At 38.0% G+C, this 25,624-nt stretch overlaps 1 protein-coding gene across 1 annotated transcript; it reads right to left on the bottom strand.

The window, feature by feature from the left end:
* LOC121413390 (histamine N-methyltransferase-like) lies at nt 1-25,624 on the bottom strand. The gene is made up of 3 exons (XM_041606186.1): nt 25,301-25,624; nt 1,559-1,885; nt 1-1,243 (listed from the first exon to the last, which is right to left on the bottom strand). Exons 1-3 carry the CDS (start codon nt 25,512-25,514, stop codon nt 894-896), a joined length of 891 nt encoding a protein of 296 aa, XP_041462120.1. The 5' UTR covers nt 25,515-25,624; the 3' UTR covers nt 1-893.

The following is a 25,624-nucleotide window of genomic DNA, read 5'->3' as shown; positions in this document are numbered from 1 at the left end:
CAAATTGGGTGAGCTGATGTACACTTTCGGTGCAATATGTTGGAATTGTGGAAGATGAAAATAGGTTTGGAAAATTTTAAAAAAAGCTATACGGAAAATTCTAGGACGAAAAATAACACCCGCTTAAGCTTTCGTCATCCATGTCATTAATACTAAATTATTTTATAAGTAATAATGATAATAATTCGATTTATATAGTGCTTTTTCCAAAGGCTACAAAGCGTTGTTAACATCATGAATTAAGTTGTACAGGTGTGTTTTTATGGTTTAAAAGGTCGAGAAAAGAGATATTTTGGAGAGATGGGGGAGTCAGTATTCCAAAGACGGGGGCAAGAGATTGGAAAAAGAATTGAATTATTGATCTATTTTCGAATAGATTAATAAATTTTGATTAGTGATACTGATGGAAAAATGTCCACTTACAGACTTTCAAAAAAATCAGAATGACTTAATCCATCCCCTCGTTCAATACGTAATAAATGATTAATTCTAAAACAACTCCGTTATACTACTATACCGATTATCACCAGGGGTAAAAGTTCTTGTTAACGTGTGAAAGAACAACCTAAAAACTAAATGAAAATACAAACTTTGCTCTGAACCATAGCAGTACACAGATTTTCGGGGGGGGGGGGGTAAGACGCGTAAAATTCAAATAAGCTATAAAAAAGAGGGAGCAAAGTGACCAGTTTGTCATTGGGACGCTTTTGCATTTTCTATAGTAAATTGAGGGATTCCTGTACCATTTTGGTAAATTTTGTTTTAAAAAAATCAGTAAAAATATAAGTTTTCAATATGGGGGCATGTCCATCTGCCAACCACCCCCTCTCACCCCCCCCCACACACGCTGCGTACAGTCATGCTCTTAATGACTGTGATAGCCAACCAGTAAACTATTTCGAGATGAGAAGCAATTCAATATGGGACGGGGACAGGATACGTCCATCTTTATCTTCTGCCGAAATAGAACGCCAGAATTTCAAGAAGTCACCCATCACCTCAGAGGGCGCTGTCTGCCGAAAATACAGTCCCTGTGTGAAGAAATCGATGAGTTTGTTCCCGAAATCAGACTGGTCGTCGAACACTTCGGTGATGTCCCATTGCATAGGAATGTCGACAACTGTAACGTCATAACCCTTACTTTCAGCTACTTTATGTAGATTCTTGGAAGACTGTGCGGGGTTGGATTGAGTTTTTTCCCATAGCCACGTGAACTTGCTGTGCGTTTTCGACATAAGGTCTTCTGCACAAATTAGAAGGACCAAAATAAAAATAACATGAGTAAAGCTTAATGATAATAAAACTAGTAGTAATGATTAAATATAATGGCGCACAGGTCCACCTTTCAGTACTCATTGCGCCTCAATAATTAAAATAAAATGTATAGTTCATTATATATGGTAATCGCATAACAAATGACCTGTAATAAGGGTATAGTCGTATTTGACCTGTAGTGATATAATGGTAATCGCATAACAAATGACCTGTAAAGATCTGCTTCATGGAGGACAGCGTCGAGGGTGTAAACAACTTTTTTGGCAACTGAAAAGTAACCTACCATTTTTAGCAACAACGATGATGAGACCGTTCTCCTTCATCATGTTCGTCAGTTGGGTGAAGGTCGTCTCAATGTCACCGGTGTAGTAGATTGAATGTATGGAGGAGATGAGATTGTACCGTTTCTTCACCAATGGGCTCCCAGAAACAAACTCCGAAAGGGGGCCATGGAAGCCGTGACAGAAGACAGAACCATTTCCGTTCGAATTCAACGAAGCGACTTTATCTTTGAACGTTTGCAGCAAGACTTCATTGGGTTCCACTGCAACAGCGTATGTGGTCGAGAAGCAAGTCTGAAGCCGCTTCAGGAAATGGTACTCATGAGGTCCTGTAGAAAATATTTTTTTAAAAAATAGCTCAACGCATTTATGACACGACTAACCTTTACAAACAATATTGAATATGAATGTGGTCTTATTATATATCAATAATTTGAAAGGTATAGGTGTGGGGATTATCAGTGGGTCATTCAAAAATCACGAAAATAATACATAAGGTGAAAATCGCCAATTAAAAAACGCTAAAATGCCTCTCCGAAATATACCTCACATCGGTCTCTGAATTGACTCGAATTTGATGACGTCACTGTCTGTACGAGAGGCGTGATTGGCTCTCCCACGTGAAGCTCTACTTGCATGCAAAACCTGTTGCGTGGGTACGTTTTCTCCACACTGTCACTGAATACTTCGATCCCGAAATGAAAGAAAACCCAGAATTATATTTAGATTTGGATTTTCAAATTGATGATTTTGAAGATGAAGAGAATGATGATGAAGTGAACAACAAAGTGACGTAGTTGGTGGTAAATTGGATAATTACGCCGAAATTGAATTCATGAAAATGAATTACCACACTGTCTAGACAGAGTCTCTTTCATACCTGGCGCTGTGACTATGAAGAAGGAAAATAATGATATAACTGTACTTACAAACAAGTGAATATTATAATCCAAACCTGAATGCAAATCAACTCAACGAATGGCAACAGACGATATGCACCAAAGATAAACTTCATGTGGCTGGGAATTATCACTCGTTCTGTTAGATGTAATTTTTATCTCATTAATTTGGCAAAATTACGAAGCTCGGGGAATTATTTAACTACATAAAAACATAGTAACATCTCGTATTATTTTTTAAATTACGATAAAACATTTTTTGAAGGAAAACGTTTAGCTAAATTAAAATTAGATGTAAAAGATCACCCCCAACATGCGTAGCTTGTATGCATAGAGCTATAGGTCCGTGCTTGTATGTCATTGCAAACAAACCATCTCAAACACATGTACTGGTATTAGTCCAGGATAGAAGAGGCGTAACCTTGTTTTTTTATATATACAATATTTTGTTATATATTGATAATGATGTCATTCATGATGTCATACCATGACTCACAATTGTAGCTGCGCAGGCGCAATGCGGAATAAACTTGCTTTGGAATCATACACCAAGAGTATCAGACGTGTGCTTATTTATGTGCCTTAATTACTAATTACTGTAGATTAATTAGGAGTACATAACAACAAATCTGGCGACGAGGATCAACTTTTGTGTTTGTTCTTCACTTTGGTAAAGTTCGAGTACCTGAGGATGGCTACGTTTTGGAACAATTGGTGAATTTCGGGAAGACGAAGGGAGTTGGTCCGAGTACATTGAGCGTATGGGACACTACTTCGACGCCAATAGCATCATTGATGAGGGGAGGAAAAGATCCATTTTACTAAGTGTTTGTGGAGCCTCAACCTACAAACTAATGTCAAGTTTGGCGGCACCAAGGAAACCAGGTGAAGTTGAGTTCAAGGAACTTGTGAAATTGATGACTGATCATCGAGATCCAAAGCCATCGGTGATCGTCTAACGATTCAAGTTTAACAGCAGGTCGAGGAGACCAGATGAATCGCTGTCAACTTACATTGCTGAACTGCGACGATTGGCTAATGAATGTAAGTTTGATACTATTTTAGAGGAGATGTTGAGAGATAGGATTGTGTGCGGAGTGGCAGATGATAGAATACAAAGGAGATTATTGGCTGAACCAACTCTAACATTTGAAAAAGCTAAAGATATTGCATTAGCTATGGAATTAGCTGATAAAAATACAGCCGATCTCAGAGATCAGAACAAAGGCGAGATGGTGAACAAAATCGCTCATGGTGTTCGTCATCGTAAGTCGTCACAACGCCCTGTTTCCAAGAAACATTCCTCATGCGGTCGCTGCGGAAAGGGACAGCATCAAGGAGAGGCTTGTCCAGCAAAAGACGGAGAGTGTTTCCACTGCGGGAAAAAGGGACATTTCGCCGTGGTATGCAGAGCGAAAGGAGAGAGGAAGGACCAGAGAAAAGTTTTCCAGCAGCAAGGGAAACGGACCGCCTCCAATAAATCTCGCACTCTGCAAATCGAAACAAGAGAGGAGGATGAAAACGAAAGCTACGGGCTGTATTCACACTGGACGAAAGCTTCCAAACCGCCTCCGATTATGACTCAGCTAATAGTGAAAGGGAAACCTATAAACTTCCAAGTGGACACGGGCTCAGCAGTAACGCTCATAAATGAGGAAACGTGGCTCTCTCAGTGGAGTGACAGAGAGAGGCCTAAGCTGAGCGAACCAATAACGCGGCTTCGTACATACACCGAGCACTTGGTAGACATCATCGGAGAATGTGAAGTCGCCGTATCCAAGGGCAGCACAGAGGAACGCATGCCTTTGATAGTTGCGAGAGGCAGAGGGCCGAATCTCATGGGACGAGATTGGCTGCACGAAATAAAGTTGGACTGGAGGGAGATAAACTTGGTCAGGGTCAATGACGCAGTCGACAGATTGTGTTCAGACTACGCGGAACTGTTCACACGGGAACTTGGAAAGTTGAAAGGTGTAGAAGTAGATCTGGATATTGACCCCGATGCATCACCTAAGTTTTTGAAGGCCCGTCCAGTTCCATTTTCGCTTCGAAGTCGTCTGGATCAAGAGCTGGATCGCCTTCTAGCAGATGACATAATTGAACCAGTTCAATATTCAAACTGGGCAGCTCCAGTGGTCCCAGTTGTCAAGGGAGATGGATCCATTCGCATTTGTGGGGATTATAAAACCACAATAAACACAGCAGCTCGATCGGATACCTATCCGATCCCGAGAGTTGAAGAGCTATTTGCAAGGCTTGCAAATGGAAAGAAATTCACAAAACTGGATCTTTCTCATGCCTATCAACAACTAGTCCTGTCTGAGAAATCCAGGGAGTTCGTCACTATCAACACACATCGAGGGTTATTCAGATATAAGAGACTGCCTTTTGGAGTTTCAACTGCGCCTTCTGTGTTTCAGCGGACGATGGAGTCATTGCTGGCTGGTATACCAGGTGTGGCCGTCTACCTAGATGATCTTCTCATCACAGGAGAGTCAACAGATGCCCACATGAAGAACCTGAGAGCAGTCCTGGATGTTCTTCTGAAAGCTGGACTAAGACTGAAGAAAGAGAAATGTGTGTTTCTCAAGGAAGAGGTTGATTACCTCGGACACACAATCACTGAAAAGGGTCTTCGTCCCACGGGGGACAAGGTGCAAGCCATTACAAATGCGCCCGAACCGAAGAGCGTAAAGGAACTCCGGTCGTTCCTGGGCTTGCTGAATTACTATGGTAAATTTCTACCCGACCTTGCATCAAATCTAGAACCTCTTCATCGGTTGTTGAGGAAAGACGCAAGATGGCGGTGGGGTAAAGAGCAGAAACAGGCATTCGGAAGAGCCAAACAGTTGCTTAATTCAACTAGAGTGTTAGCTCACTACAATCCGGAAGAGCAACTCATACTAGCTTGCGACGCTAGTCCGTACGGTGTCGGAGCCGTACTCGCACATAGATTTTCGGATGGGACCGAAAAACCCATCGGGTTCGCGTCGCGAACATTGAATGTTGCAGAACGCAGATATTCGCAGTTAGACAAGGAAGGTCTCGCGATTGTATTTGGTGTGAAACGGTTTCACCAATATCTGTATGGCCGTAAATTCGAAATAATAACGGATCATAAGCCGTTACTTGGTCTTTTTGGCGAGAAGAAAGCCATTCCACAGATGGCTTCTCCGCGCGTCCAACGGTGGGCGATTACACTTGCGGCATACGAATATGAAATAAAGTATAAAGCGGGAGAGAAAAATTCAAATGCTGATGCACTTAGTAGATTACCGCTAGAATCAACCATTCCGGATCCTCCGATCCCGGGGGATATCATACTTCTCATGGATACATTAGATAGGACACCGATAACGCCTTCGCGCGCCCGTTCTCTTACCGACAAAGATCCGATCTTGTCGCGGGTCCGTAACTTCATCTTACAAGGATGGCCTACAATGGATGAATTACAAGATAAGGCATTCGGTCCGTATTTGAATAGAAAAGATGAATTGAGTGTTCATGAGGGAGTAATATTGTGGGGAGCTCGCGCGGTGCTTCCCCTGAAATGTCGAGAAGCAATGATGGAAGAATTGCACGATGCACATCCGGGGATAGTGCGTATGAAAGCAATGGCGAGAAGTTGCGTATGGTGGCCACAGATTGACAAAGATTTGGAGCGTAAAGTTAAATCTTGCGAAAAATGTCAATCACACCAGCGACAACCGTCGAAAGCTCCACCACATCAGTGGGAATATCCAAGTAAACCATGGTCGCGAATTCATGTCGATTACGCAGGTCCAGTGGAAGGGAAAATGTTACTAGTAATAGTAGATGCGTATTCAAAATGGATAGATGTTCACATTACGAATAAATCGACAAGCGAAGCGACAATAGACAAATTGAGGGAAGTCTTTTCGGCACAAGGTCTTCCTCAAACGCTGGTTTCGGATAATGGGCCCTGTTTCACGAGTGAGGAATTCGCTATGTTCATGAAAATGAACGCAATCAATCACATTCGAGGTGCACCATATCACCCAGCTACTAATGGTCTCGCGGAAAGAGCAGTGCAAACTGTGAAAAGAGCACTCAGAAAAATGAGTGGACCCCTTCAGACGAGATTAGCAAGGTTCTTGTTGAGTTACCGTACAACTCCACAAGCTACCACAAACCAGTCACCGGCAGAATTGCTCATGAACCGAAAGTTGCGTACTCGCATATCTTCTGTTCTGCCTGATGTGAACGCAACCGTTGAGAAGAAACAATTCTCACAGACCGCTCACACTTCTCGCAAACTTCGCGAATTTAAGATAGGAGAAGAAGTCCTTGTGAGAAATTACGGGCGAGGTAACCAATGGCTACCCGGAAAAGTAGTCGAACGTGACGGTCCGGTATCCTATGTCGTAAATGTCAATACCAATAACTCGACGCTGACATGGAAACGTCATGTTGACCAATTGCGAAGTCGAATCTCGACTTCATCGACCTCGAACGACGACACCGGCCCGACACACGAAGATGACGTTATCATCCGTGATAACGACAATGATGACCGCAATGTCAATGAAGATCAGATAGACATTCGCGCGGATCGTGAAGACAATCCTGAAGTCGATCACGATGACGGTATAAAGCATTATCCTAGACGAGAGCGTAGAAAACCAAGCTATTATGGATTTTCGTAATTTTCGACGCAACAATAATTTTAATAAAATCTTGTCTTGGATTATAAACTCACCTATTTTTGGACCTTGTCAAAATTCCTGATTTAATTGTTTGGTTCAGTGAAACAAAAAGTATCATTGAATTTATTAGTTTTGATTTTAACTTCAGTTCCTGACTGACGTATATCATTTAATAATGTTTGATAATTATCAAAAGTTTCTTAAAGGTAAAATTTGAATCTGGGAACTGAAAGAAATTGTTACATTTCAATATATAGTTTCATAACCAATTGAATAGTTACTGGTACAGTTTTGAGTTGCAAATTGAATTGGGATGTTGAAAAGGTATGTTTAATCTAAGGGGGGAGAGATGTTATATATTGATAATGATGTCATTCATGATGTCATACCATGACTCACAATTGTAGCTGCGCAGGCGCAATGCGGAATAAACTTGCTTTGGAATCATACACCAAGAGTATCAGACGTGTGCTTATTTATGTGTCTTAATTACTAATTACTGTAGATTAATTAGGAGTACATAACATATTTTTAATGGCTTCTTGTCAATTCGAGGGTGCTGATTACGAATCTGAATGATGCCACTCGTGTAACCTTGAGCATTTTCCGCAAATTGGCAAAATCTAATATGGCCGCCAAAATATGCAAATTACCCATAAAAATCCTAAACTTGTCCGCACATTTGCTACGAAATGCATAAAATTGTGTGGCAGGAGTGAGATACTCTCTGAAAAATTCAATGATTTTTGACAAAATATTTATTTTCCTCATGTTCAAAATGGCCGCCAAAGTCCATCGTATATTATGTACAATATAAAGAGGAAAACTAGTTCGCAAGGTGAGCACTAAACTGCAAAAAACCGAAGTATGAACGAAGTGATATATGCAAATCATTATTACTAACGATATATATCATTCATTATATCATAAATGGGAAGATTTCTGTATTTTGATATCTAAAATGGCCGCCACTGGCCCAAACAGTATTGCGTACAATGGCAATGGGGGCCAAAAAATTCACAAGAGTGATCACTAAAATGCATATTATTAAGATTACACGAGTGGAATACTGACTAAAAACATAACTGTTAACGAAATATATCATTAAATGCCATGTATGTGATGAATATTGTATTTTGATTTTCAAGATGGCTGCCAAAGGCCCTATAAGTATTATGCACACAATGAGAAAGAGGGGCAAAGAAATCACAAGAGTGATCACTAAAATGCATATATATCTGATAAATTAATGGGATACTGTTTAAAAAACATATTTTCTAACGAAATATATCATTCAGGTTTAAAGTTTGTGTTAAATACTGTAGTTTAAATTTACTTTCAAAATGGCCGCCATAGACATTAACAGTATTATAGTGCACAATGCAAAGTGGGAAACCAATTATGAGCACCATAAATGCAAGTATTAGTGATCTATGAGTAGAATATTGTCCGAAAGCATAATTCATATTAAGAGATATCATTTATTCTGCCAGTTAGGTGATGAATACTGTTATTGGAAAGTCAAAATGGCCGATACAGGCCCTTATGATATTATGCACAATGTGAATGGGAACAAATTATTTCGACAGAATTTGGCTTTGCTTGGCCAAATGGTGATGTATGAGTGAAATATCGTCTGAAAACACGATTTATAACAAAATATATCATCTCTTATGTAATTTAGGTGATAAATACTGTATTTCAACATTCAAAATGGCTGCCATATGCCCTTTTTGTGAACATTATTTGTCTACACTCAAATTATATATTATACGATAAGGGCCTATGGTGGCCATTTTTAATTTAAAAATGCAGTGTTTATCACCTTAAATACACGACATTATGATATATCTTGTTAGAAACCATGGTTTTAGACAACATTTCACCCTTGCATCAGAATTCACAATTATAGGCAATATTTAGAGTTAAACAAAGCCAAATTATGTCAAAATTATATGTCCAATGTTACAATGTACATAATATACAAATGATACATGGGTTAGAGTGGGTCAGTAGGAACTGTGTGCACAAGGTAACTTTGGCATGGTTTAACCCACGAGGCGCAGCCGAGTGGGTTTAGACCATAATGCCAAAGTTACCGCGTGCACACAGTTCCACTGACCCACGAAAGAAACCCATGCATCATCTGTTTTATAGAATGGAAAAATTTATTGAATAAAATACAAAAATTAATGATTTACCGGATGCATGATAATTTCATGCGTCCGGTAAATTGAATTTACCGGACGCATGAAAAAATTTACCGGACGCATGATTTTTTTTACCGGACGCATGATTTATTTACCGGATGCATGAAAATTCCAAAATGTAATGCAGACACTTTGATAACCCTGGACAACATAAATATGGGCTTAACTGCATAATATGTTGGCACAAAGGCATTATTATACCCAAAATGCCAAATACAGCTTTGCATTGACAAGATCTTGAGGCAGCCTCCGACCTCCAATTTAGCTGTGTGTATGCCCGGGCCGCGCCGGGGGCCAGCGCTTGCAGCTGCCTGGGCCTGCAGTGCAGTGGAGAATTAATTTGGCTGTTCACAGCTCAGGGCAGTAGATCTAACATTAGATCGTATGTCTGGACTTCTCAACTAACAAGTATGCGGGCAGTTTTAATCCCAATGACAATTACGGTACCAGATTTGTACTTACAGATCATTTTGCATCCTTTATTTGAATCATTCTGCCTTGATCGAAAATTCAAAATTTTGACGTAAACAAGCGTAACAGTACATGCGCGATGACATCACAATGACCTTTTCGGGCGATAGCTTGTTTACAGTGGATATCGTTTTGATTATCGGGATATCGTTCGTGCAGCCCAGTAAAAATTCTTGCATAGCTCTCAACCAATCAGATTGCGGGGATTTTCTCATCCATTCTATATAGTCTGGTCAGTTAGCGGAATTATGTGGACACGGTGGACAAAAGCGTGATTTTTTCTCCAGACCTTTGTTTATGTATAAGAATTAAGAATGGGGTATGCTCCAAAAAATCTGGCTGCAGGAACAGTGAAAAAATGGGTGAAAATGTCAGAATTTATGAGTTCAGATTTGTCTGATATATAGACTAGCGCTAGTGCAAAACTCAATAGCAGTGCATTATTTTGCATTGGATTAGTTCTTGAATTCAGACCCTTTTTGAACAGATCTTCTGTTTGTCCTCGCATCTCAATGCACCAAATATCTGAATGAAGATGCTAACAAAGCCGAAGGGTGACGGTGGAGGGGGTTGAATGTTGGTGTGTGTGTGTACATATTTTGGTCTTGGGGTAAAGGTGTGCAAGACGCATTTTTTGCATGTGTTGGAAATTGTGTTGCCATGGTAACAGTGTATTATTGCAAAAGTAAGGTAAAAATCTTGCAGTTAGAACCACTTCCTCTGTTTTTAACCGATTCTCATGAAATTTGGCACACACATTGGTCTTGAGGTGAAGATGTCTAAGACACACTTCTGTGTGTCTTTCAGAAATCTTGTTGCCATGGTAACAACATATTATCTGGTGAAAATTGTGAAAAAAATCTTACAATTCAAACTGCTTCATCAGTTTTCAATCAATTCTAATGAAATTTGGCACACACATTGGTATTGAAGTAAAGATGTACTAGGCACTTTTTGTGTGTGTTTCAGAAACTGTGTTGTCATGGTAACAAAATATAATATGGCAAAATTTAGGTAAAAAACTTGCAATTTGAACTACTTCATCATTTTTGAACCAATTCTCGTGAAATTTGGCTCACACATTGGCCTTGGGGTAAAGATGTGCAAGAACCTTTTTTTTTGCATTTGTCAGAGAGTGCATTACCAGGGTAGCCACATATGATAGCCAGAAATGTAGGAAAACTTGTGGATCAAACTTCTTCCCCTGTTTTTAGTCAGTGCTCATAAAAATTGGAAGAAATATTCATCTCAGGGTAAAGATTCATATTAAATTCTAAATGTAATATTTCTGGGTTTGGGGGGAAGGGGCAGGATTAGTCCTTTAAATCTGACATCAAAGAAGGTTAAAGGCAGAGGCCATTAGAAACATAAAAATGATAAACACTCTTAAAAAACGCATCCCCTTAAGGGCATATAGGCTGGAGGTACACTGGGTGAATATAAAACCTTCTGCTGAAGCAGAGGAGTTCCAACACTGGCAAGCAAAACAAAATGTTTACCCCTTCTACTTTCAACAGCTGATTTTCCAAACCTTAGTTCCACCTCCCCAAGATGTGCACCCCTCCCCATACCACTTTTAGTTCTACTTCCCCATGCTCAAACCAGTCTACACCTTTGTCCCTCAGGGTTCAATGCATTTTTAAAGCTAGACATTACTCTTTTTTTTTTGGGGGGGGGGTGGGTCTTTAGAAAATTACCTCAATAAAATTACAGTTAAAGGATTATGACTAGGAACTAACCCCCCCCCCCGAAAAAATAGGGGGCTGATAATACTTTTTAGCAGAAAATCCCCCCCCCTTCAAAGGTAAGAGTCCTTTGCACTTCAGACCATTCATTTGAAGCTTAATGCATTCTGATTTGATAAAAAAATTGTTTACAGTACCCAGTTAACCATTGTTTATTTATATTCTCCTACTCAGTCTTTTATTCATATTCCGTTCCTACTCTTTCTTTTTAACTTTCACATCACTCTTGATTTTGAGCTTCACCATGCCATCTCCTTCTGTTTCCTGTCTCTCTCTAAGTATATTTTTTCTGACATATTTTAAAGTGTACCTTTAATCATGCAACTAATTATTATAGAAATATAAATATATACAAAAATATCTGCACTTATGGGAAAGTTGTCCTTGCCGCCCCACCCCTTGTCATAATTTACTTACCCAGTTGCCAATTTGAATTCTACATACTAGTAGCCTTAGGGATCTTAATTTTAAAGCAGCCATAACTATATTTTACTTGTCCGATTTCTTTAAAAACTTTCACCATTCTTATTTTTCTCCTTTTCCATGCACACAACATTATGACCAAGGCTTGATTCCCTTTTAATACTGAATATGAATCTTTACCCAAAATGAATATTTGTGTCAATTTTTATGAGCACAGGCTGAAAACTGAGAAGTAGACTGATCCACAATGAGTTTTCCCCATATTTCTGGCTAAATGTGGTTACCAAGGCAATGCACTCTCTGACAAAAGGTTCTTGCACATCTTTACCTCAAGGCCAATGTGTGAGCCATAATTATTTCATGAGAATTGGTTCAAAACAACAACAAAAAATCTGATGAAGTAGTTCAAATTGCAAGTTTACCTAAATTTTGCCATATAATATGTTGTTCCCATGGCAACACAATTTTGGAAACACACACAAAAAAGTGCCTTGTACATCTTTACTTCAATACCAATGTGTGTGCCAAATTTCATGAAAATTGATTGAAAACTGATGAAACAGTTTGAATTGTAAGGTTTTTTCACAATTTTCACCAGATAATATGTTGTTACCATGGCAACAAGATTTCTGAAAGACACACAAAAGTGTGTCTTAGACATCTTCACCTCAAGACCAATGTGTGTGCCAAATTTCATGAGAATCGGTTAAAAACAGAGGAAGTGGTTCTAACTGCAAGATTTTTACCTTATTTTTACAATAATACACTGTTACCATGGCAACACAATTTCCCACACATGCAAACATATGCGTCTTGCACACCTTTACCCCAAGACCAAAATATGTACACACACACCAACATTCAACCCCCTAAACCGTCACCCTTTGGCTTGGTTAGCATCTTCATTCAGATATTTGGTGCATTGAGATGCGAGGACAAACAGAAGATCTGTTCAAAAAGGGTCTGAATTCAAGAACTAATCCAATGCAAAATAATGCACTGCTATTGAGTTTTGCACTAGCGCTAGTCTATATATCAGACAAATCTGAACTCATAAATTCTGACATTTTCACCCATTTTTTTCACTGTTCCTGCAGCCAGATTTTTTGGAGCATACCCCATTCTTAATTCTTATACATAAACAAAGGTCTGGAGAAAAAATCATGCTTTTGTCCACCGTGTCCACAAGTAGGGCATTTTTGACGCTAACTGACCAGACTAATAATACTTTTAGGACCTATGGCAGCCATTTTGGATTTCAAAGTACAGCATTTATTACCTCCACAACCAATATGTGATGTATTTAGTTAGAAATCATGTTTAAGACAATATTTCTACTCGTATCTCACAGTCATATGCATTTTATGATTCTCATTTTATGATTCTCACTCTTGTGTTTCTCCATTCGCATTGTACATAATAAATATAGGGATGATGGCGGCCATTTTGAATGTCAAAATACAGCATTTATCACATAAATGGCATATTAACAATGATGTTTTTAGTCAGTATTCCACTAGTTTATCTTAATTATATGCATTTTAATGCTCACTCTTGTCACTTTTTTGCCCCGGCCATTGCCCTTGTACATAAGCAGTTTCCTAACTGAAGTGGCTACCCTGGGTAAATAAAACGTTATTATTTATTTTTTTATTATAATACTCTTTATGCCACTGGTCGCCATTTTGAATAATGAAATACAGTATTTATCACCTAAATTACATAAGATATGATATATTTGGTTATAAATCATGTTTTCAGACGATATTTTACTCATACATCACCATCTGGCCGGCTCGGTGTAAAAATGGCAGAGGTAATAATCGCAGAGGTAAAAATGGCAGAGGTAATAATGGCAGAGGTCAAAATGGCAGAGATAAAAATGGCAGAGGTAATAATGGCAGAGGTAAAATTGGCAGAGGTAAAAATGGCAGAGGTAATAATGGCAGAGGTAAAAGTGGTAGAGGTAAAAATGGCAGAGGTAAAATGGCAGAAGTCATAATGGGAGAGGTAAAAATGACAGCTCTAGGTAAAATATGGCCAGCCTCAAACCCCGAAGCAATGAATTGTCAAAAAGTCCCCGCATGTACAAAGATTAAATTAGAAGTGCATGTCACGGTTAGGCATTTCATCATATCATTATGTCTTTATCGATATCGGCCTAACAATGCTATTTACGAATTCGTTGGAGGTGTACCGTGAAGGCTTTTTAAAAAGAAATCAAACGACAAATATTTTTTCATTCAATTCATCAGGAGCAAAATGAAACTGCACTATTCTCATTCATCATTTTATAACAATCCTTTTTGTCTAGCTGTTTTTTTTTATATCTAAAGTTTTGCCAGGTTTACCGTTACAAAAAGGAGGAAGAGTAGACATAAGAGAGGTGGAGAGATAGAGAGGGTTAGGGGTGGGAAAAGAACATAGCGGGACCTTGAAATTGTCACGAATGATTGTGGTTGAATATTATGTCCTTATTTGTAACGTCGTCTGTACTATTCTTTTTAAATATTTGAATGACAATAAGCATGCGTTCCCAGGCTTGGTACTGAATATGTAACTGATTATGAAAATCAATAATAATCTTGACTGGTAAACCAATTTGGGGTCGATCGAGGGGAACCGTCTGGTTCAGATTCTTTGCATAAAAGAAGACCCTGAACCTTCTTTTACCATTGCATCCAATATGATATAGACGGCTTGATGGTCATAACCCTTGGAAGCGGAAGTGCTGTTGGGTATTTTGTACACCATAAGCAGCACCCTCTTGGTATAATTAGCTTGGTACGCTAAAAAATATTGTTTATTATCTGATTGTTATTATTTTTGTTGTAATTCTTTTTCTGAGTCAAAAGAACTTCACTTAGTTGAAATAATTTTTAAAGTCATTTTCCCCCTTGACCAAATCCCCTTTGATTTTAGAGTGAAAACTTTTTTCTTCTCGGCTTTTTAAAAACCAGCATCCGATATCTCTTTCATTTTTGCTTTATATGCCATCTTGACTTTGCAATTTTCAACTCCGCCATTTTTTACACTGTTAGAAAATTTATACTTAAAAATAAAAAAAAAATCCTGCAACAGAGTCTGGAGAACACCTGTAATCTTACTGCTCTGTGTAATCCTACATGCATGCATTTTTTTTAAATCATCACTTTATTCAATATTCAAAATCAAACAAAGGAACATAGGTGAATATACAATAAAAAAAAGGGAAACAAGCCCAGGTCATGAACTAATAAATTACATGCAGGGCAACAAATGTAAATTACAAAGAAAACGAATCACAATATAGACAACAATTAAAAAAAAAGAATCATACCAAAATATAAAAGATCAAGTTTTGAGCAGAAAAATATATCTCATAAGTTGTGTATAATGCTAGATAATAGATAACCTTTTAATTTAATTGTAGTTTCGAGTTCAACATAGAATGGCAAGACACTGCATTAGGAGTATAAAGTGAGAGAGACGTACAGAGATAAGAAAAGAATCTATAAAGGAAACCAAAACAAAAGAAAAGCGAACCCGTCGGAAAGAGTAAAATGAGAGGAACAATCCAGAGCAAGCCTCATCAGAGTCGGCGACGAGATAAGCCAGTCGAGGAAGCCCATCCCGCCACACCCCATGGAGACCCCCCAAACCGGCCAACGCGCTCCAGAACCACAGACCCCGCTGACAACCCCCCACCCCCTCCGCACACAAATCCTCGAATCCTCCCCACTATCCCTCAAATTGGGAAGAAAAGGAAAAATCCGAAAATCTGTGCACAAAAACAAATGGAGAGCAGCCCACAGAGTCAGCCATTACGAAGCACGTCCGCCAATCCGAGGACCCCCAGGGAGCACGACGGGACTTCCAAATTAAACCTCCACACCTCGCTCATCCCAGATAGCCCAGTCATTTTAGCCCAAATTTTGACCAAACTTGGAACAAATTGCAACAGAATTTTTTTTATCACAATGCATTTCTGTAAGGTCCCTAGTACAACATACTAAAAGTCCCAAACTTTCCGAATAGGGGAAAGGCATCTAATTTGCATAAATCCAAGATGGCTGCCAAAATTAATTGATATGCCTTATCCTTAATATTTTTTGTACAGATAATGGAAAAATCTTGAAATGAATACGCAATTCACTATGATTAAGATATCATAAATCGGTTGCAATCGTTTCCGGGACTGTCCGGTTCATATTTTTCGAAAAATGTGAGAAATTATGCCAAAATTTTCGTGTTTTCGGTCAAAAATTTGCATGTGCATTGAAATCTTTCTGTTTTAACATTAGCATCAACAACTAATGTAAAATATCAGCATTCGACAAGAAAGGGGATATATCAACGAAAAAATTGATATGCTTCATAACAGTATTAATGTCTTAACTTGCTTAGATTAAGGGCAAATACATCCGAATGTATTATGCGATATTGCGATAAAGTGACAAAAACCAACCTCCGTGTCCAGTCACTCTTTTATATCGACTACAACGCGATCGCTTGGATGCCTTTGAAGATAGTACAATAAACTAAATCGGTCTTGCCTCGCCTTTGTTGGTGTGACTAACACGCGTAAATACAATGACGTCTAGCGATACAAAGGTGTATATTACTTAAATTGATATGTGGGCAAAGGGCTTTTTCTTCATTTGAAAGTAACTTTTATGTTAATGAAATTTCTTAGAAAAAGTTAGAGGATGCATAATTGATCTGCATGCTGTATGCAATTAGGTTCAAGAACATCACAGCATAGTCCCGCAATAGCTTGTCAAAGTTACCCCCTTATCCGTAGCTCAACTATTAAAAATATTGTGCTTTTTGGAGCCCCCAATGTGACAACGCGGTGTTTTGCTACAAAGAAAAAACTTTTATTGTCTAGAAATCACTTGGAGGCACAAAAGAGCAGGCTTTTCTCTTTGAGTTACATATAAAGAAGTGATGGCATATCAAAGCCTACCCTTTCAGGGGTCTTCTGAAGTCACCAACCCCTTTTTGTATTTTGCTCATTTCTTGGAAAATTCGCACAAATTTTAGCTCCATTGAGGCAATAGGCGTTTCCCCTTTGCAGTAAACCGATTTAATTGTTTTGTAAGCACTTGGGGATGGAAAAATAGATTTTCTTCTATCAGCTAAATTTAAAGAAGTGCTGGCACAGCAAAGTCTATCCCCTGCGGGGTTCGCTAAAGTCAATCACCCCTTTTCCATATTTTGCCAATTTATGGAAAAATCTATTAATCCGGAGCCCTCATTGAGGCAAAGAGATGTTACTGCTACAGTGTAAGCCACTTTTATTGTTTTAAAACCACTTGGAAACAAAAGAGTAGTCTTTTGTCTATGTGCTACGTATAAAGAAGTGCTGGCACATCAAAGCCTACATCCTTTAGGGAGCTGCTGAAATCACCCCACCCCTTAAGCGTATTTTACCCATTTCTTGTAAAATTTTGGAGCCCCAATGAGGTAAAAGGCGTTTCCCCCTTTGTAGTAGACCACTTTTATTCTTTGGAACCACTTGGAGATGACAAAATTAGAATTTCCTCCATCAGCTACATACAAAGAAGTGCTGGCACAGCAAACCCTACCTCTCAGGGGTTTGCCGAAGTCAACCATCCCTTTTCCATATTTTGCTATCAATTCGGACCCCTCATTGATGCAAGAATGTTTTATATATATATATATATATATATATAGCAAACCACTTTCATTGTTTCGTAACCACCTGGAGATTAAAAAAAATCCTTTATATCAGCTACATAAGAAGTTCTGGCTCAGCAAAGCCTACCCCTTCAGGGGTTCCCTAAGTCTCCCCACCCTTTTTGCCTATTTCCCCCCCCCCTTATTTTATTTATAAGTTATGGGGAAAATCTGCCAATTTGGAGCCCCTATTAAGGCAAAACGTTGTTTCTGCTCTATAGCAAACTTCTTTCATTGTTTCGTAACCACTTAAAAAAGTAGATTTTCCTCCAACTGCAATAAAGAAGTGCTGGCTCAGCAAAACCTATACCTCCCTTAGGGGTTCCCGAAGTCTCAAAATTGCAGTTTTTGACCCCCCCCCCCCCATTCGGGCAAAAGGCATTTTTGCTATATGGTTAAGTCACTTTTATTATTTGAAACTTAAAGATGAGTAGGTTGAGTCTATAAGCGCATTGACCCTTCCCTCTTCAGGGACTCCAAATTGACAGATTTTCCCATAAATTGGCAAAATACGGCGCATCGACCCCTTCCCTCTTCAGGGGCTCCAAATTGACAGATTTCCCCCATAAATTGGCAAAATACGGAAAAAAGTGCTACTTTGGTATACAGTTAAATAGTAGTATAATAGGATGTGGCAGGTCTAATAGCTATACATCTTATTTTTCTCTTGAACTTTGAGATCGAGCAAGCAGAAAATGTCATTATTTTGGTGTACAATGTCACGTGACTAGCATATGATAGTTTCCGTGCCTAGACCCTTTCATGTTAAACAATTAATACAGTCCAAACAGAATCGAATTTATGTATTTAATGTTAATAGTAACAATGTTCTTGTGGTATAAATCTTTGCTTACTGATATTTATGATACAGCGATAGTTTGAGGAAGTCAATGTTTATAGTATATCGAGGCCGGAATTGATATCATTTGTAATCGAGTCTGAGTACATAGCATACACTGGCGTCGTCTGCTACGTAAACTTAATGAGCGAATATGACCAAAATTAACCATTATGTTTATGCAAATTAGAACACTTTCCCCTATTCGGATTTTCTGGGACTTTTAGTATGGTCTTCTATGGACCTCAAAGAAACGTTCTGCATTGGAATAAATTCTGTTGCAATTTGTTCCAAGTGAAAATTTAAAATGACTGGACTAAGAACCGACCCCGACAAGACAAGCCCCAGACCGGCCCTCCCACTCAACCCCCTCCGACAGGACCCTCTCCCTACCCGTGTTTTGAGTTCCTTTAAGTGAGCGGTAGCCGACACTCCCATTGAGGCTCTTCCTTGGCTTTGTATATCACAAAGGAAGAGACGATAGCGAGTTTGGATAACTCTCTGCTGAAGATTTTGGGAGAGATTGGCCTTTTGCAAAATGACAACAATTCTTTTAACCTTGCAAAGTTGTCATTCGAAACAAAGCCACGCGAACCAATTTCAACTGGAAGAAAAACAACTTTGACATTTTTTCCCTCGATGTCCGCGACCATTGGTGCGTATTTGTTAATTTTGTAGTTGTGTGCTTTGTCGATATTCGTTTCAAACGGAACAGACAATTCGAAAATTAGCATTTGGTTTCGTTGCTTAGATACAATACAGAGATCGGGAATTAGGTCGGTTTGTGTGAACTCATAGTTCACACTAACCGACCTAGTTGATCTACCACGTGAACCAACGGGAGTGTCGGAGCCAAGATCACAATAAATTGCAATATCGTCATTACCAAATCCTCTCTCTATCCCGCTTGACACAATTGAGCGAATATAATTAAGCAAATTGTTGTGACGCCAGGTGTATCTACCTTGGTCTAGTGAGACATGACAATGGTTTAAAACATGGTGAAGAGTTTCACGATTGTTACATTTCGAACATTTCTCTTTTTTGGTCTTTTCCCCCATCTACTCAGGTTGACATTTGTATTGAGAGTGTCACAAGAGGCATTGAATAAGAATTTTGCAACCCGTTCTGGTAGATTGTAAGCAAAACTCTTCCGGTTTGTTTCGTTTCCCTCCAAAACAATGAGTTCGAGTAGTGCTAGGTTTTTAACGTGGGAATGCCAAAACTCGGAGACACGTTTTTTGCATTCGTTTTTGGCCTGCTTCTTCTGTTTAGCAGGTTTAGCATTTGCGTCGCAAACGTCAGTCCAAACTGTTTCGTTTGTGCATGTAATTGATTTTCTTCGAGTCCAACTTTGCTCGCGCTCGAGTTTAGAGTCGAGACAAGCATTTACTTTCACATCTCCGAGTGATCGCATCCTCACATGGGCAAGGGTATGGCATTCGACATATAAGTCAGAAATACAAGGAATATCAAGTCCTTCTGGCATGTGTAGAAAAGCTAAGGTTGCGGGATGGGCAAGACCAGACCATTTCTTAATATATCTATTACACAGAGCATCCAGATCCTTTAAACGTGTGTTACAAAGATCATTGACAGTTAAATGGTATTTCATAGAGGGCAAGAAATATTGAGCATACGTCTTTAGTTTATACTCTGACCTTACTAGTAACGCATCTATGTATAAACTTACAGAAAATTGGTATTTTGTGCATGTGCCCTTACAAATTTATTGTAATAAAACTGTTTTCCCCTTTTTTAAAGCATATCTGTTCTGTAAAATTGTAGAAAAATTGTGGAAAACCCGCCTTCAAAATTATTTTGTTTTTTTTTTCCGTAAAACCTGTTTTTTTTTATTTTTCTTCTGTAGAATCTACTGTTTTTTCTTATAGTGTACCTCGACCACTTTTATCTCTGCTATTGTCACGTCTTCCATTTTTTACCTCTTGTCATTTATGCCTCTGCTCTTTTTATATCTGCTGTTCTTACCTCTGCCATTTTTACCTCTGCCATTATTTGGCCTCTGCCATTTTTACCTGGCACCATCTGGCCAAGCAAAGCCAAATTCTGCTGAAATAATTTGTTCCCATTCACATTGTGCATAATATCATAAGGGCCTGTAGCGGCCATTTTGACTTTCCAATAACAGTATCACCTAACTGGCAGAATAAATGATATCTCTTAACTGCTTAATATGAATTATGCTTTCAGACAATATTTTACTCATAGATCACTAATACCTGCATTTATGGTGCTCACTCATGTGAATATTGGTTTCCCACTTTGCATTGTGCATAATACTGTTAATGTCTCTGGCGGCCATTTTGAAAGTAAAAATACAGTATTTAACACACACTTTTAACCTGAATGATATATTTCGTTAGAAAATATGTTTTTAAACAGTAATTTATCACATATATATGCATTTTAGTGATTACTCTTTTTTGTGTATGCGTATTCTAACTCTAATACACACTTGAACTCATACTCGGTCTCGATCTCTACTCAATAACTAGGCATGTCTGCTTGGCTTGGAGTCACATTCACAACTAACTTTATTCTCTATACTAAACTACAATATATAATTCACTGTACATAGTTACATAATATTCTGAGGAAGGCAAAGTGATAAGGAAAGTATAAACAGATGGAGTTGAACAAGGGGTTGTTCATGGTGGGGGTAATACAGCATGGTCAATATTTACTCAACTGGTCTAGGGAGGAAACATGATGATAGTGAGCTTATGAACGGAGATGGAAACAGTAGTTGAGATAATGAGGCATGAATTAATAGCATGATAAAATGACAAAATGAAAGGATGGTTTGATGAAGAATGAAATGTGTTGTATGAACACAATACTCTTGTGATTTATTTGCCCACTTTCTCATTGTGGATAATACTTTTAGGGCCTTTGGCAGCCATTTTGAATATAAAAATACAACATTCATCACATACATGACATATTAATAATATATTTCGTTAACAATTATGTTTTTAGTCAATATTCCACTCGTTTAATCTTAATAATATGCATTTCTGTGATCACTCTTGTGAATTTTTTCGGCCCCCATTGCCATTGTACGCAATACTGTTTGGGCCAGTGGCTACCATTTTTGATATCAAAATACAGAAATTTTCCCATTTATGACATAATAAATGATATATCTCGTTAGTAATGATGATTTGCATATATTACTTCATTCATACATCGCAATTTTTGCGGTTTTATTGCTCATTTTTGTGAAAATTGGTTTTCCCTATTTTTATTGTACATAATAGAGTATACAATGGACTATGGCGGCCATTTTGAATATCAGGAAAATAAATATTTCGTCAACAATTATTTTTTCAGAGTGTATTTTACTCCTGCCACACGCTTTCATGCATTCCATAGCCAATGTGCGGACAATTTTAGGATTTTCATGGGTAATTTGCATATTTTGGCGGCCATATTGGATTTTGCCAATTTGCGGAAAATGCTCAAGGTTACACGAGTGGTATCATCCAGATTCGTAATCAGCACCCTCGAATTGACAAGAAACCATCAAAAAATATTGTATATATAAAAAACAAGGTTTGGTCAAGTTTCTATGGGGCCTATCCTGGACTATATTCCTTCCTTGCTCGCCTTGCTGATTGAGAGCTGTGCAACACGTGCATAGATCTACTCTCTCAGCCAAGGCGAGGCAAGCAATAGGCCCCGACGGCATGTTGATGATGGTTTGTTTAAGATCACAATCATAGTAGAGCTGCGCATGTTGGGGATGATCTTTTACATCTAATTTTAATTTGTTGTTCACTTCATCATCATTCTCTTCATCATCAAAATCATTAATTTGAAAATCCAAATCTAGATAAAATTCTGGGATTTCTTTCATTTCGGGATCGAAGTATTCAGTGACAATGTGGAGAAAATGTACCCTCGCAACAGGTTTTGCATGCAAGTAGAGCTTCACGTGGGAGAGCCAATCACGCCTCTCGTACAGACAGTGACGTCATAAAAAAATTTGAAGCATTCAGAGAGAGAACTTATAAACTATCAATTAACCGAGTTTCATCGGTCTCAATAATAAATGATGTACACCATCGTGTTTTCCTTACTTTCTCCTTTAATTTGATATATGATTCTCCATTTTTACGATTTTCAATATATTTCTACTTTAAAAAAATATTGGGTAAAATTTTAACCACCACGCGGGTAATTATGTTTCCAACCAATTTAGGACAGTAAAAAATTACCCAATGCGGGGAGCATGTTGTATTTGAAGCATTCAGAGAGAGAACTTATAAACTATCAATTAACCGAGTTTCATCGGTCTCAATAATAAATGATGTACACCATCGTGTTTTCCTTACTTTCTCCTTTAATTTGATATATGATTCTCCATTTTTACGATTTTCAATATATTTCTACTTTAAAAAAATATTGGGTAAAATTTTAACCACCACGCGGGTAATTATGTTTCCAACCAATTTAGGACAGTAAAAAATTACCCAATGCGGGGAGCATGTTGTCCAGTGAGGATAAAAACATAAGCAGTTACTTTAGAATGGGCAAAGTTTTCATCACACTGGATAAATAAAAATGCCCAATGTTGGTTAGACACATAATTACCCTCGTGGAACATCTTTAACTAATATTGTTTAGGGTGCACATGTCATATTCATGATATTGATAAAATATCTGGTCAGCTCATATAATAATCCAGTGGGATAATGAGCCAAGCATTTGGGCAGGCTAAACATCATGGAAAATGTGGCAAAATTGCTAAAAGCTTTGAAGAAAATTTGACCTTTAAAACACAAAAATCAAATTTGGTGACAGTTTTCGACATAGGCCAAATATTAAGAAAAAGATATCATATTTCACCTTTTACCTTTCATGTTCTTTCAATTTCTCGGCTTTCTTCTTGGTCGTGATTTTTTTTTTGGGGGGATCTAACATGTCTAAGGCCCCGAGTCCTCCCACAAGTACGCCAGTGGTATAAACCATTTCATTGAGTAGAATTACTATTGAAAACATAATACGGTTCTTGTCAAAAATAACGAATATATATGGCTTATAGTTCGATCAAAATTTGATGAAATACTTATTCTTAAGTAAGGTATGAAACTATTATGCATATGAGTAATATGAAGTGGGAGGGGGTCAAACACCCCCCCCCCCCCGCGAAAAAAGGAAAGAGAGAAAGATACATGAACGGAATTCTGGAAATCGTTTTGTGGTTGAGAACGGAATAGGATGCGATATAGTGAGATAAAGACGAAGAAAGCATCCGAAGTGTGTATTTCCTTCAAAATTAATCAGCCGAAGGAGAGGGGAGGGATGGGCTCCTCCTCTCATTCATTTTTCTTGAGCCCCACTCTATTCACCTGTTAAAGAAAGTTCTTTAAATATTGTTTTTCAATACTGTATAGAACTTGAGTGAAAAGGGTCAAGTAATAACATGAATAAGACACACAATCCAACCTGTATACAAATCTAAAACCTGCATGGTTTGCTATGGAATTATGAAGGCTGATTCAACCCCCAATCAAGACTTAATTTTAATAAAAAGAAAAGAGAAAATAAGCTTAACATTAATTTTCGTCAAGATCGGATGTAAAATATAAAAATTATGACTTCATGAAGTTTGGCTTAATTTTACTAAACATTGCAGATTCTGGTCGGTCTGCAAATAAGAGAACATAATTATAAAGCCACCCAGTCACTATTTACATGATTCATTTTGTATTTTGCTGTAAGAAATATAGAATATTTTATTTCCTCATCAATGTTTGATTCCTTCCTGAACATTTGATTGTATTATTGTGATAAGATGAACAGTCTCCTTATTGTCAGATAAAGATGACAACTTGTATGATTTAACACTGAATAACAAAGAAAATAGTGAGTGAATGTAGATTTGAATAAAAATCTAAAAGATTTGAATTTAGAGCTTTTGAGATTTGAAAGTTAATCCTAGAGATTTAAAATATATCCAACAATCGGCTGGTCACAGTCAACAGCCGATCTAGATTTATTATAAATCCTTGATTTTTAGAGTGACCACAGATCGGTTAGGAATTAAAGGAAACCAAAACCCAAGAAGAGAAGCAATTTATTGGAAAGAGTAAGTTTCATCAAAATCGGTTATGAAATAAGCAAGTTATGGACGATTAAAAAGTCTTGTTGTACTTACTATGTGGATCCTCAAAATTGGCAAACGTGCTTCAAAATGGCTGATTTTGTGGACAACTCTCCATTTGTTTTGTACACATATTTCCAGATTTTCCCCTTTATTTTACATATTTCACATTATCTCCTCCTGATCTTGACATATGTGGTGGAGATTATATTTTCCCATGACATATGTTGTGCTCAGAAGGAGGCAAGATGCAATTTGAAAAATAATGAGGAAAAACTGAAAATTTGTGTACAAAACAAAAGGAGAGTTGTCCACAAAATCAGCCCTTTTGAAGCACGTTTGCCAATTTGAGGATGCCCATAGAAAGTACAACAAGAGTTTTCAAATTCCCATACCTTGCTTATTTCATAACCGATTTTGATGAAACTTTTTTTTTAATTGTTCCTCTCATTTTACTCTTTCTAATAAGATTGCTTCTCTTCTTGGGTTTTGGGTTCCTTTAATTTCCTTCGTGTGAATGTAGCTCAGATTTTTTTTTTTTTTTGGGGGGGGGGTATTTTTCCTTAGAATTTTAACAGCTGTTGAAAAACCATCTGAAAATTAATGAATTTATTAGGTGCTGACATTATTGCATTCTGACAGACGGCTATGGTTATCAAGGCAATTAATAAAGACATACCTTCACCGACTCCTACACCTAGAAGGCTGAACTCTTCGTCACGACCAAAGACATCAGTCAGCTTCTTCATCACTTTAGTGTCAAAATATTGATTCACTTTTTCAAGGAGAACATTATCTGACTGTGTGATCTGATAGAATGCATTGTAAAACACATCTTGGTAGCGCCCTTCATCTTCTGTTAGCGGTCTGATGTCGCACATAGCAGCAGACATTTTCCCTCTATTTCTAGAAATACAAGACGAAACTGGTATTTTGATTTCTGCAGTAGTGCGTTCAATAAAGCTTTGAAAGATTAATGCCAGAGGTGGTAGATAGAAAGCTT

The sequence above is a fragment of the Lytechinus variegatus genome, chromosome 4 (assembly GCF_018143015.1).
Source record: "Lytechinus variegatus isolate NC3 chromosome 4, Lvar_3.0, whole genome shotgun sequence".
Taxonomy (NCBI): domain Eukaryota; kingdom Metazoa; phylum Echinodermata; class Echinoidea; order Temnopleuroida; family Toxopneustidae; genus Lytechinus; species Lytechinus variegatus.
Note: the sequence above shows the minus strand (reverse complement) of the source record. Positions and strands in the feature narration are given on the sequence as shown.